The following is a 14,142-nucleotide window of genomic DNA, read 5'->3' as shown; positions in this document are numbered from 1 at the left end:
CTAAGTTAATGATGCTATGTGTACGGACGTGATTTCACAATCCAATGTGCATGAACATATACTTTTTCTCTTTTGATTTTTGTTCTTTTTCTCTAATTCAATTAGCTTAGGCATGTTTGTTTGTTAAGTACGGCAATAATTTCATGATGATTCCCGATCGAAAGTGGGTATGAGCACATAGTCGTAAGAGCACTTGAATACGTGAGTTCGCCCATGAACACATGGTAAGGTTAACTAAATCTCCGCTATATGACCTAACATGTGTTTAAAACAGCAAACAATATCCAACAAACGAATGAATTGTCAAACATAGTATGTGCACTGATGTGGCTCTGTAATTTATGTTTGAAAAGTTTATAAAATATGCAAAATGAGAAAGCACGCAGAAGTGCGAGTATCACAGATATGATATGGCTATTATGCTGTTTATATACCATAGACGCTACAACGTTTACAAATGGCAGGTTCGAAATAATTCGTTTTCTTTACACTCATGATCGCATTGAAAGTTAATTATACACGTTTTAATTCGCAATTTATTTACTGAATCACGACAAATGTCAAATACAATACAGAAAATGTATATTTGTTTCATTGATCTATAAACATATAATGGACTGAATGTAACTGATTTAAAACTAATGTTTTCAAACTATTATTAAATCTTTTCCCAGAATATGCTGTCCTATTTATAGCTGAGCTTCCTATACCTTTATCAATGATAATCAGCGAGGTATGCCGATTAGAAAAATCGAGCTATCTCAATCGGACTGGCTCGGTCTTTTACATTTTGCATGATATGATAACTTAGACGATGCTTCGCAGCATCGTCAAAAAGGACAATTTATGTCTATATAAGAAATTGAGGCAATTTAATGAATTTAAGGCACTATGATATTCACAAACAAATATTATCATGGAGTACAATTGGTTCATGTTGAGGCCGATAATTATTTCATTTTAATAAGTTCAATTGATGCCAAATGGCTCAGCAAAATGATTAGGAAAATCCGTATATTAAACAAAGCGTCGCACTGTACACTTCGATGTTACAATCATTGTGGACATCGGAACGTACCGAGCGAGGATCGGGTGTTTTACGGCCAGGTCTGGGTCTATTTAGGACCTAGACACACTTGGAGTGGTTGGCGTTTTCGCCTTTATTGGAATTCTCCTCTTTATGGCCGGCGTCGATGTTAATCCGGAACCGTTTCAGGTGGTAAGAATCTTTGTTTACATTAGAATTTTCAAATAATGATATGCCGCGTATTAAACTTTTTGATATACTAGTAGTTCTTTTCTTTTAATAGTCAATGAAGTTGATGATAGAACGTTGATGATAGAACGTTGATGATAGAACTGTCAACTGACAGAAAATGATGACGCAGTGGTTAAACAAAATGTTACACAAGAAAATTGAAAAAATGGCCAAAAACTTTACTGATTTAAGTTAAATATTTCTACTCCTCATGATCAGCAATATGCTCCTGTGTCGCAATCGGTAAGGCGTCAGACTCTGGATCAATTGCTCACTATTATATTGTTGGTTCGAATCCCAGTAGGTCCGTGTTTAAGTAAATTCCATCAATGATCCTTTTTATATGTGTTTATGATTGAAAACGCCTTTGATTTAATGCATTTAAATATTTCTTTAAAGAGCCCTATTGTGCGTTCAAGCTCTAAATGGAAAAAACAAATCGTCCACGAATTTTTTTCACGGTGAACTTGTCTGAACTACAACAGCATGTTTGCGGAAGCTGATTTGATGTTAACTTCAGAAATAATATTTTTTATTGGTTCTTGTACATGTGAGCGGAGTTTTATCGCATTGCGAAGGCTTAAAACGTGGACACGTTCTACTATGAAAGAGAAACGGCTTAATGGCATCGCTTTAATTTTTGTGCATAAAAACATTCCAGTTGATCGAAAACAGATTCTTCGAATGTGGGATTCGACTGGAGACAGGAGAGTTGAATTAGCGTTCAATAAGAGTGACATTTAAAAGTTGAAGAATAATAAAACATGTTCATGAAACATTATTCGCTTAAATGTTTGATAGATCTGTTTCTTCATATTATAAGGTAGATCTGTTTTATTTTAGTATTTCAATAATAAATATGTAAAGCACATTCTATTAACCATATACATACTATGGCTTGTATGAGAGAGCTGCGTCTCAATTTTTTCTTTTTTCTATATGACTTCAAATGAAGTATATGACTATTTTCTGTAGTTTGTTACATCATTGTCACTTCAAACACCGTTTATGGTACCAGAATATAAAATTGACAATGAACTTTTTTTGTTAACTTTATTGATACCAAACGGTAATATATAGCGTCCACGATTCCGATAATTTAGGAATAAAATGTAGTTTAATGGCCTTTAAAACGCACCAGAGACGTTCTAGGTATAAAAATTAGGGGGCATTCCCCCGTACCCCCCCCCCCCCCTAGAAGGACCTAAGATACTGCCTCGGCTTAAATTTGGGTCTGGCTACGACACTGGTGTATGTTTAAACTTAAAAGGTTAATGAGGTCCTGCAAAACCGATGGTCCCAGAATTGAACCCACGATACAGCTAGGAGGCCTACTATGGTTGTTGGACTTATAAACTAATATGTGAAGCAGTCTTGTTACATTAAAAAAATAGTCATCCAAAATTAATGGCTTTTGTAATAAACAGATGAAAAACATGCTGCAAACCATTTACAAGAAAGATTTTATTGTCAACAAAATAGTGATATCACAGACTGGGAGATGAATATCCACATAAAAACAGCAACATAACACCCAATATATACATAGTCAATACATGATAATTGACTGTGATTTACAGCCATGTTATTCTTATGTTTGAGCCATGCTCTGGAAAAACAGGGCTTAATGCATGTGTATATTGTCGCCCCAGATTAGTATGTGCTGTTCGCTTTTGGCTTTTATGGTATTTTACCGTTTCTTCCGTTTAGAGTGAGTCTCTTTTAGCCAAAACCAAGCTCAGACGAAAATTGTCGTCCCTGTTTAACTTGAGCAGACTACATGGGTAATCTGGGATGACACTTTACACACATACATTAAACCCAGTTTCCCAGAGGAAGGGTCATTTTTAACATACAACAATGCTGAGTATAATGAAACAGACCTATATTAACTGCTTGCTTTTACACGATTCATTTTCACATAATATCAAGGAGATGCATCAATAACGTAAGTGTTGCCCCTGCATGAAATGGTTAGCAATGTGTTACCAAGACAAATGACAGCAGACTTCACATACAAATATCAAGTATTCTACTTAAAACATCAAATGGTGTCTAACATTGTTAACAAGTAGTAAACAACCACAATTTATACAATGGTATATCCATTTCTATTGAATCTAATGTCTTCCACTCCAGAAATAATTGAAACGAACGTGAAACACAATATGAAATGTTCAAATGTTATGAAAATAATTTGTGCTATCATACTTTCACAAAATCAAAAAGTGCTTGATTTGTGCTGTTTTATAGTATGTACATAAAATGATTGAATAAATCACACAATAAAGAAAAACACTAACAACAATTTAATAATTGAAACATTACTCATAAATACAAGGGTGTGATCAAACTGATGGATGCTTGCCTATGTCATTTATAATACAAAGATACTGCGCTTCAAAGAATATCATGCCCTGTACCTAGGCATAATTCATGTGATATTGAAAATGAAATTATCAAAAATACATTTACTTTTCATTCTTGCCCTAAGTTCCAGAAAAATGGAGAACTGTGAACCAAATTCCAATTTCAGAAAGCCTCAATATACCATTAATCTGAGTAAAACCATAAAAACAGAGCATCCCAGTTCAAAGCATTGTCCAATAAAATAAAAAATATATACCATAAGTAAAAAAATAATAACAATAAAATCATTGAAGTGGTGCTTACTAGTTTTCCATAGTTTCGATGAATTCTGACTAAAAATTGCTTCTAAATTACCTCTTAAAATACAACTGAATGGGAGACAGAGTGGCAACAACACATAACCCGAATAATGTCAAGAGAGCACAATAAAATCAAGACAACTCATTAAGCAAAATTAATTCATAACATTGAAGAAATGAAATGTCTGTGAAAATTGACATTGACATCATATCAGCTGAGGCTTTTGATTATCAATCAAGTCAAATGTATACATATTTTTGAATTGTATACGCACATGAAATCAAAGAGCAATAACTCCATGAAAAAATGGTACTTCACAAGAGGGTTGTTCCCCAAGATACAAGTCATTGCAGAAATAGGGTAAGTAAAAACTGTATTGGTTTTAAAGGAGAAAATCAAAATGATAAAACAGAGTTAAATCAAGAGCAATCCTGCAATACCAGTAAATTTATAAAGTACATGACAGCAACACAATAAAACAAAGGTAAAACTTGTAAAGATAAAACAAAGGTAAAACTAGTAAAGAACAATGAAAATCAAAAGTGACTGAACAGGTCAAACATAAATAAAACAAAAGAGAGAAAAAACACTTTATGTGGTTGATAAATTCAAAAATGAATGTTCAAATGTGTAAATTGATGCGATACAAGTTCACATACAAAACCCTGAAAAGAATGCAACTTCATTAAAAATTGCATTTAAAAAAATGATGCAAGCGCACAGTAAAAATTAATGCTGTGTATTTCTCACAAGGGATGGTCACAATAAACATTCAATGACTACAGTAATTTCTAGCTTGTAAACTTTAACCTGACATTGATCTATATGGGCCGTGCTCTGTGAGAAGGGAGGACACTTTCCGCTTCGATCTTTGCTAAGAAGAGACTTCCTTTAAATGAAAAATATAAAAGCGGAAAGTGTCGTCCCTGATCTGGGACAAAACTTTACGCACATGCATTAAACCCCCTTTTCACAAAGCACTGCCCAATTTATCCCATTTTAGGTTTTACCCTTACACTCTAATGCCCATACTGTTTTTGCCGCAAAAATTAGGCCTGTATCAAAAAGGCAACCTTGTTCAGGGGACTGCATTTTTAAGCAACTCAGCTTATAAAGCAGTGAAGACATCAAGCTACGCCTAAAAAACACTAGTTAACAATGATGGCATATACACTGAATGGCTGAGATTAAAAGATTGGTAACAAATGGTACCATGGCCACTAACTCAGGTGCTTAACCCTTTCCCACTCAGCTCAGAAGCAAAGTGAAAATGGCTGTATGCACGCAGCATAAAAGTAACCCACAGTCTGTTCAGGTTTTATGCTGTTTGCTTCTAATCAGTATATTATGATTTGAAAAACGCCCCTAAAACTTAATTCTTTTAAGAAAAATCTTTAAATTAATTGAATTTTCTAATAAACTAAAAAGAAGTTTAACAGCGTATCTGGGTGGTAAAGGGTTAAACCGCAGAGCTATGCAAGCGGTACACTGATAGGCTGCGACGAGTAGATCGGGTAACCAAGGGGCGGGTCAGCAGCCTGAACTGTGAGGTTCCTTAGCAACACGGGATGGGCCTGGATACTGTATCTTTCCTCGTCATCGTTTGTCATGTACAGGAGCTCCAGGCCTAGATTGGCCCATTGCCCGCGCACAGCTTCTGGGTTCAGATGACCAATGGAGACAGGCATTGACTGGAGTGTTAGCGTGCGACTGTTGTAGGTGCTCTGAAATAAAAGTATATGAACCTCTTTCTGGAAAAACTGGACTAAATGCATTCACGTAAAATGTCTTCACAGATAAGCTTGTGCAGTTATTGTATGTTTTGTGTATGTCTTCACAGATAAGCTTGTGCAGTTATTGTATGTTTTTGTGTATGTCTTCACAGATAAGCTTGTGCAGTTATTGTAAGTTTTGTGTATGTCTTCACAGATAAGCTTGTGCAGTTATTGTATGTTTTGTGTATGTCTTCACAGATAAGCTTGTGCAGTTATTGTATGTTTTGTGTATGTCTTCACAGATAAGCTTGTGCAGTTATTGTATGTTTTGTGTATGTCTTCACAGATAAGCTTGTGCAGTTATTGTATGTTTTGTGTATGTCTTCACAGATAAGCTTGTGCAGTTATTGTATGTTTTGTGTATGTCTTCACAGATAAGCTTGTGCAGTTATTGTATGTTTTGTGTATGTCTTCACAGATAAGCCTGTGCAGTTATTGTATGTTTTGTGTAAAGGAAGTCTCTTCTTGGAAAATATTGAGCTTAGGTGGAAAGTGTTTTTTCTTTGATAAGACTGTGCAGACTGCACAGGCATATCTGGGCTGACATTTTAGGCACATCCATTTAGCCCAGTTCTCTCAGATCAAGGCTTATATGTATGTCGACAGAAAACAAAATTAATAGCAAAATAACCTATGAATAATCCTTCCAAAAAACAGATCAAAATTTACCTGATAACTATAATTTTTGAAATACTTAGTTTTGAAACTTAATTCCCCATAATTTGTTTACTTCCTTACCTGTTGTGTATTGTGTCCCATGGAGAACATGTTTGGAGTCTGGTTGAGTATAGCAGTGGTCCAGTCATGTTCCCGTTCTACGCCGATGTACCAGCCCGTGTCGTACTCTTCCAAGGCCTCGCGCCAGTCTGCGTCCGTGGAGAACTCCCCCAGCAGCATCTGGTCTATCATCAGCTTGAACCCATACCTGCAGTACTATTATTATTTTACTATTTAAATTTAAGCTTTAACAGAACAGTGTGCATTTTAAGAAAAGATTTTAACAAATATCGCTGCTATAATGTGTAAAGCAGAGTTGTGTTAGTGCTCATGTTTTTCTTTCTTTTTTTTACAATAAAATGTTCATTGATTTTCAGATATATATCTTTCATGTTGGATGTAATATATTCCATTAATTTGCAATATTTTTATATAATTTTTGCCTTGTGTTTGTGACCTTATTGCTAGGTTATGTTTGTTGAAAATACTGTAAATGAAAGATGGTAAAGGGTAAATCTGTGTTGCTTTTACTTTCACTCTTCATTACTGGACATTTCCTCCTTCCAAAGGTGTTGAGATCTTCACACACACTATTGCAAAAATCCAAATGAATGTGCCATTTCAAAATTAACCTCTCAGATGTATTCTATTAAGTACTGCAGTCCTTTAGAAAATCAAATTAAATTTTAGACCTTGTTTACTTGATTAAAGTTTTAAAGGCTTCATTTTCAACCCTTAAATACTGATGAGCAGCAAACAGCATAAAACCTGAACAGACTGCGAGGTACTCACATGCTGATCTGGTTTTATGCCTTTTTCAGTTGCTGAGCAGGAAATGGCTAATCTAAGCAATACAAGTTTGTGCTCTGTCTGTAAATAATCTAGTCTTTACAGTCAGGTAAGTCAAATATGTTAGCAATTTGTACTGCTTTGACTTTTTTAAGTGTAATCAATCAGAAATTATGAGCCTACAAATGTATTAGGTGTTCTTTGAGAAGTTCCATACAGTTAATGCATTTTCATTTGAGTTGTAATGAATTTTTATATGAATCAGTCTCTAAAGCCGGATGATTAAGTTACACGAAACTGACGCTTTAGTGTCTTATGGGACTCTTTTTTTCAGTCTTTAAAAGCAAGGACAATAGACATCTAAAAGCAACTTGGTGGCAAATAAAATCTTGCAAAAACTTGTAAACGCTGTGTCAGTAAAAAATCTTTTTGCTAATTTTATCAAAGAAAAGCGTTAGCAACGCTTTTTTATTTTAGCATTTTTTTTAATGACCAATAATAAACTACAAAGTTTTCACATCAAGTGCCGAGGGTCTGACTATACTGCATACATTATTTGTTGAATCAATTAAAAAAATTGGGAAAATTGTCCTTTTCTGCCAAAATTTTGAAGTCCCTTTAACACATGATATGACTATATGTAACATCAAACTGGTATTACAGGTTAAAAATTGGTGGTATACAATTATCATTCCACTACACACAACTTAAATTTGCTGTTTGGCCAGTTTAGCCTGTGCAGTCAGTATTAAGTTTAACATGATGCCTCACAGTCAACACTTGCAGAAATCTTGAGTGTCAAAGTAATTCAAGCATGTTTGTGTATGTTTAAATTTAAAAGGTTAATGAGGTCCTGTCAAACTGATTGTATGGGACCCAGAGTTGAACCCAAGATACAGCTAAGAGGCCAACCACTGTAGCTGGACTGCCAAACTAATATGTGAATGCAGTCTTGTGACAAAATAGTCATCCAAAATTAATGGCTTTTGAAATCAACAGATGAAAAACACGCTGCAAACAATTTACAAGAAAGATTTTATTGTCAACAAAATAGTGATATCACAGACTGGGAGATGAATATCCACATAGAAACAGCAACATAACACCCAATATATACATAGTCAATACATGATAATTGACTGTGTTTTACAGCCAAGTCATTCTTATGTTTGAGCCATGCTCCAAAAAAACAGGGCTTAATGCATGTGCATATTGTCGCCCCAGATTAGCATGTGCTGTTTGCTTTTGGCTTTTATGGTATTTTACCGTTTCTTCCATATAGAGTGAGTCTCTTCTTAGCCAAAATCAAGCTTAGGTGAAAAGTGCCGTCCCTGATTGACTTAAGCAGGCTACATGGGATGACATATGACACACATGCATTAAACCCATTGTCCCAGAGGGAGGTTCATTTTTAACCCTTTGCATGCTGGGAAATTTGTCGTCTGCTAAAATGTCATCTGCTGAATTTCTAAAATTAGCATTTTCTTATTTTTTTTAAGAATACTATCAGAATAGCAAACAGTTTGGATCCTGATGAGACACCACGTTCTGTGGCGTCTCATCTGGATCCAAACTGTTTGCAAAGGCCTTCAAAATTTGGTTCCAGCATTGAAAGGGTTAATATACAACAATGCTGAGTATAATGAAACAGACCTATATTAACTGCTTGCTTTTACATGATTCATTTTCACATAATATCAAGTGATGCACCAATAACCTAAGTGTTGCCCCTGCATGAGATGGTTAGCAACGTGTTACCAAGACAAATGACAGCAGACTTCACATACAAATATCAAGTATTCTACTTAAAACATCAAATGGTGACTAACATTGTTAACAAGTAGTAAACAACCACAATTTATACAATGGTATATTCATTTCTACTGAATCTAATGTCTTCCAGAAATAATTGAAACAAACGTGAAACACATTATGAAATGTTCAAATGTTATGAAAATTATTTGTGCTATCATACTTTCACAAAATCAAAAAGTGCATGATTTTTGCTGTTTTATAGTATGTACATAAAATGATTGAATAAATCACACAATAAAGAAAAACACTAACAACAATACAATAATTGAAACATTACTAATAAATACAAGGGTGTGATCAAACTGATGGATGCTTGCCTATGTCATTTATAATACAAAGAAGCTGCACTTCAAAGAATATCATGCCCTTTACCTGGGCATAATTCATGTGATATTGAAAATGAAATTATCAAAAATACATTTCCTTTTATTCTTGCCCTAAGTTCCAGAAGAATGGAGAACTGTGCACCTAATTCCAATTTCAGAAAGCCTCAATATACCATTAATCTGAGTAAAACCATAAAAACAGAGCATCCCAGTTCAAAGCATTGTCCAATAAAATAAAAAATATATACCATAAGTAAAAAAATAATAACAATAAAATCATTGAAGTGGTGCTTACTAGTTTTCCATAGTTTCGATGAATTCTGACTAAAAATTGCTTCTAAATTACCTCTTAAAATACAACTGAATGGGAGACAGAGTGGCAACAACACATAACCCGAATAATGTCAAGAGAGCACAATAAAATCAAGACAACTCATTAAGCAAAATTAATTCATAACATTGAAGAAATGAAATGTCTGTGAAAATTGACATTGACATCATATCAGCTGAGGCTTTTGATTATCAATCAAGTCAAATGTATACATATTTTTGAATTGTTTACGCACATGAAATCAAAGGGCAATAACTCCATGAAAAAATGGTACTTCACAAGAGGGTTGTTCCCCAAGATACAAGTCATTGCAGAAATAGGGTAAGTAAAAACTGTATTGGTTTTAAAGGAGAAAATCAAAATGATAAAACAGAGTTAAATCAAGAGCAACCCTGCAATACCAGTAAATTTATAAAGTACATGACAGCAACACAATAAAACAAAGGTAAAACTTGTAAAGATAAAACAAAGGTAAAACTAGTAAAGAACAATGAAAATCAAAAGTGACTGAACAGGTCAAACATAAATAAAACAAAAGAGAGAAAAAACACTTTATGTGGTTGATAAATTCAAAAATGAATGCTCAAATGTGTAAATTGATGCAATACAAGTTCACATACAAAACCCTGAAAAGAATGCAACTTCATAAAAAATTGCATTTAAAAAAATGATGCAAGTGCACAGTAAAAATTAATGCTGTGTATTTCTCACAAGGGATGGTCACAATAAACATTCAATGACTACAGTAATTTCTAGCTTGTAAACTTTAACCTGACATTGATCTATATGGGCCGTGCTCTGTGAGAAGGGAGGACACTTTCCGCTTCAATCTTTGCTAAGAAGAGACTTCCTTTAAATGAAAAATATAAAAGCGGAAAGTGTCGTCCCTGATCTGGGACAAAACTTTACGCACATGCATTAAACCCCCTTTTCACAAAGCACTGCCCAATTTATCCCATTTTAGGTTTTACCCTTACACTCTAATGCCCATACTGTTTTTGCCGCGAAAATTAGGCCTGTATCAAAAAGGCAACCTTGTTAAGGGGACTGCATTTTTAGGCAACTCAGCTTATAAAGCAGTGAAGACATCAAGCTACGCCTAAAAAACACTAGTTAACAATGATGGCATATACACTGAATAGCTGAGATTAAAAGATTGGTAACAAATGGTACCATGGCCACTAACTCAGGTGCTTAACCCTTTCCCACTCAGCTCAGAAGCAAAGTGAAAATGGCTGTATGCACGCAGAATAAAAGTAACCCACAGTCTGTTCAGGTTTTATGCTGTTTGCTTCTAATCAGTATATTATGATTTGAAAAAAGCCCCTAAAACTTAAATCTTTTAAGAAAAATCTTTAAATTAATTGAATTTTCGAATAAACTAAAAATAAGTTTAACAGCATATCTAGGTGGTAAAGGGTTAAACCGCAGAGCTATGCAAGCGGTACACTGATAGGCTGCGACGAGTAGATCGGGTAACCAAGGGGCGGGTCAGCAGCCTGAACTGTGAGGTTCCTTAGCAACACAGGATGGGCCTGGATACTGTATCTTTCCTCGTCATCGTTTGTCATGTACAGGAGCTCCAGGCCCAGATTGGCCCATTGCCCGCGCACAGCTTCTGGGTTCAGACGACCAATGGAGACAGGCATTGACTGGAGTGTAAGCGTGCGACTGTTGTAGGTGCTCTGAAATAAAAGTATATGAACCTCTTTCTGGAAAAACCGGACTAAATGCATTCACGTAAAATGTCTTCACAGATAAGCCTGTGCAGTTATTGTATGTTTTGTGTTTGTCTTCACAGATAAGCCTGTGCAGTTATTGTATGTTTTGTGTTTGTCTTCACAGATAAGCATGTGCAGTTATTGTATGTTTTGTGTTTGTCTTCACAGATAAGCCTGTGCAGTTATTGTATGTTTTGTGTTTGTCTACACAGATAAGCCTGTGCAGTTATTGTATGTTTTGTGTATGTCTTCACAGATAAGCCTGTGCAGTTATTGTATGTTTTGTGTATGTCTTCACAGATAAGCTTGTGCAGTTATTGTATGTTTTGTGTATGTCTTCACAGATAAGCCTGTGCAGTTATTGTATGTTTTGTGTATGTCTTCACAGATAAGCCTGTGCAGTTATTGTATGTTTTGTGTATGTCTTCACAGATAAGCTTGTGCAGTTATTGTATGTTTTGTGTATGTCTTCACAGATAAGCCTGTGCAGTTATTGTATGTTTTGTGTATGTCTTCACAGATAAGCCTGTGCAGTTATTGTATGTTTTGTGTATGTCTTCACAGATAAGCTTGTGCAGTTATTGTATGTTTTGTGTATGTCTTCACAGATAAGCCTGTGCAGTTATTGTATGTTTTGTGTATGTCTTCACAGATAAGCCTGTGCAGTTATTGTATGTTTTGTGTATGTCTTCACAGATAAGCTTGTGCAGTTATTGTATGTTTTGTGTATGTCTTCACAGATAAGGCTGTGCAGTTATTGTATGTTTTGTGTATGTCTTCACAGATAAGCCTGTGCAGTTATTGTATGTTTTGTGTATGTCTTCACAGATAAGCCTGTGCAGTTATTGTATATTTTGTGTATGTCTTCACAGATAAGCCTGTGCAGTTATTGTATGTTTTGTGTAAAGGAAGTCTCTTCTTAGCAAATATTGATCTTAGGCGGAATGTGTTTTTTCTTAGATAAGACTGTGCAGACTTCACAGGCATATCTGGGCTGACATTTTAGGCACATCCATTTAGCCCAGTTCTCTCAGATCAAGGCTTATATGTATGTCGACAGAAAACAAAATTAATAGCAAAATAACCTATGAATAATCCTTCCAAAAAACAGATCAAAATTTACCTGATAACTATAATTTGTGAAATACTTAGTTTTGAAACTTAATTCCCCATAATTTGTTTACTTCCTTACCTGTTGTGTATTGTGTCCCATGGAGAACATGTTTGGAGTCTGGTTGAGTATAGCAGTGGTCCAGTCTTGTTCCCGTTCTACACCGATGTACCAGCCTGTGTCATACTCTTCCAAGGCCTCGCGCCAGTCTGCGTCTGTGGAGAACTCCCCCAGCAGCATCTGGTCTATCATCAGCTTAAACCCATACCTGCAGTACAACACCACAACAGCCAGTAGAATTGACAATGGTCACTAACAAAATCAGCACAAAGTTTAACCAGTGCTACAGCTCTGAACAATGTAGCCATCAAAAGGAAGTTTTTTCCACCACAGAAAGAGAAAACTGTCTCCAAAACTTATAAAACCATGGTTTATTGAACCAATGACCCTCGGTCTGGGAAAACGGGGCTTAATGCATGTGTGTAAAGTGTTGTCCCAGATTAGCCTGTGAAGTCCACACTGGACTTTTGTTAAGAAGAGCTTCCTTTCAACAAAAAAATACAATAGAAGTGAAAAGTGTCGTCCCTGATTAGCCTGTGCATTTTAGCTCGGTTTTCCCAGTACAAGGCTCAAATTTATCTCATCATCACGCCTGCATTGAAAAAATTACACCTGTTGAAGAAACTTAAATGCATTTCTACTAAGCTGAAGACAGCAAAACACGTGTATTGTGACATATTTTTTTATTTTCATAAGGTCATGTCATGTTGTTTTGCGTGTTTTATTTCAAAAATTTTTTGTTGTATATTTTCAACATAAATACAGAAAAATGTTAGGCTAATTGGAATATCTTGTCAGTGTCAGACAAGACATCAGTGTCCCAGACTTACTTTAACATGTTTAATTAAACCATTGCTTACAATAAGGTCAAGTATGTCACATTGATTCTCACCTGAAAGCCTTCTTGACGAGTGCCTGCAGGTCAGTGTGTTCTCCCAGCCAGTCCCACATGGCGTTGACAGACACCTCGCCCATGTAGCTCTTGTACAAGAAACTGGCACCAGAGTAGCCTACAATGTGGTTGTATAAAATGGCATATTTACCCGGACACTTGCAGTTTGTATAAAAAGGCATATTTACCCGGACACTTGCAGTTTCAAAGAAGCACATTTTGGGTGGTAAGTCTATACCAAACATGTGACCACTGGGAGATGGCTATTTTTGACACCAGGGCCAGAATTTAAACAAACTTCGTACAGGACCTTTTTATGATGGTTCATACCACATATGATATCTAAGCCCCTGGGAATTTTGATTTCAAAGATTTTTTGTATAGTTGTTCACTATATAAGTCTACATAAATCGTGTGACCAATTGGTTATGGCCAGTTATAACCCCAGGGGCAGTTAAAGAGATGTTGTTAGAAGCAAATTGTTGAAAACTAATTACTTTCAATGAACACTCACAGTCAGATGTCAGAGGGCCACCTACCATTACAGCTAACAATCAGAATATCTGAGGTAAACATGACAGTGTAACCATTGAGGTCTGGACATTAGCATAGCTTGGATGTCATTCAACTAAGAGGAGCATGTGCTACACAATTTAAACTGCCAGTTGAATGTGCTA

General features: G+C 35.5%; 1 protein-coding gene across 3 annotated transcripts in view; it reads right to left on the bottom strand.

Moving 5' to 3' along the window:
* Positions 1–3,379: 3,379 nt before the first annotated feature.
* Positions 3,380–14,142, bottom strand: part of LOC127873055 (pecanex-like protein 4) — a 49,218-nt gene continuing 38,455 nt past the window's right edge. Inside the window, exons 12-14 of one of the 3 annotated variants that reach the window (XM_052416627.1) lie at positions 13,466–13,583; positions 6,442–6,628; positions 3,380–5,652 (exon numbers count right to left, since the gene is read on the bottom strand). In XM_052416627.1, coding sequence (XP_052272587.1) covers positions 5,401–5,652; positions 6,442–6,628; positions 13,466–13,583 — 557 coding nt within the window. In that variant the 3' untranslated portion in view covers positions 3,380–5,400. Of the gene's footprint in view, positions 5,653–6,441; positions 6,629–8,225; positions 11,367–12,594; positions 12,782–13,465; positions 13,584–14,142 lie in introns of those variants that run through there. The other 2 variants (XM_052416626.1, XM_052416625.1) reach the window with 2 other exon arrangements.

The sequence above is a fragment of the Dreissena polymorpha genome, chromosome 3 (assembly GCF_020536995.1).
Source record: "Dreissena polymorpha isolate Duluth1 chromosome 3, UMN_Dpol_1.0, whole genome shotgun sequence".
NCBI classification, from domain to species: Eukaryota; Metazoa; Mollusca; class Bivalvia; order Myida; family Dreissenidae; genus Dreissena; species Dreissena polymorpha.
The sequence above is the reverse complement of the archived record's forward strand: the minus strand, read 5'-3'. Positions and strand labels throughout refer to the sequence as shown.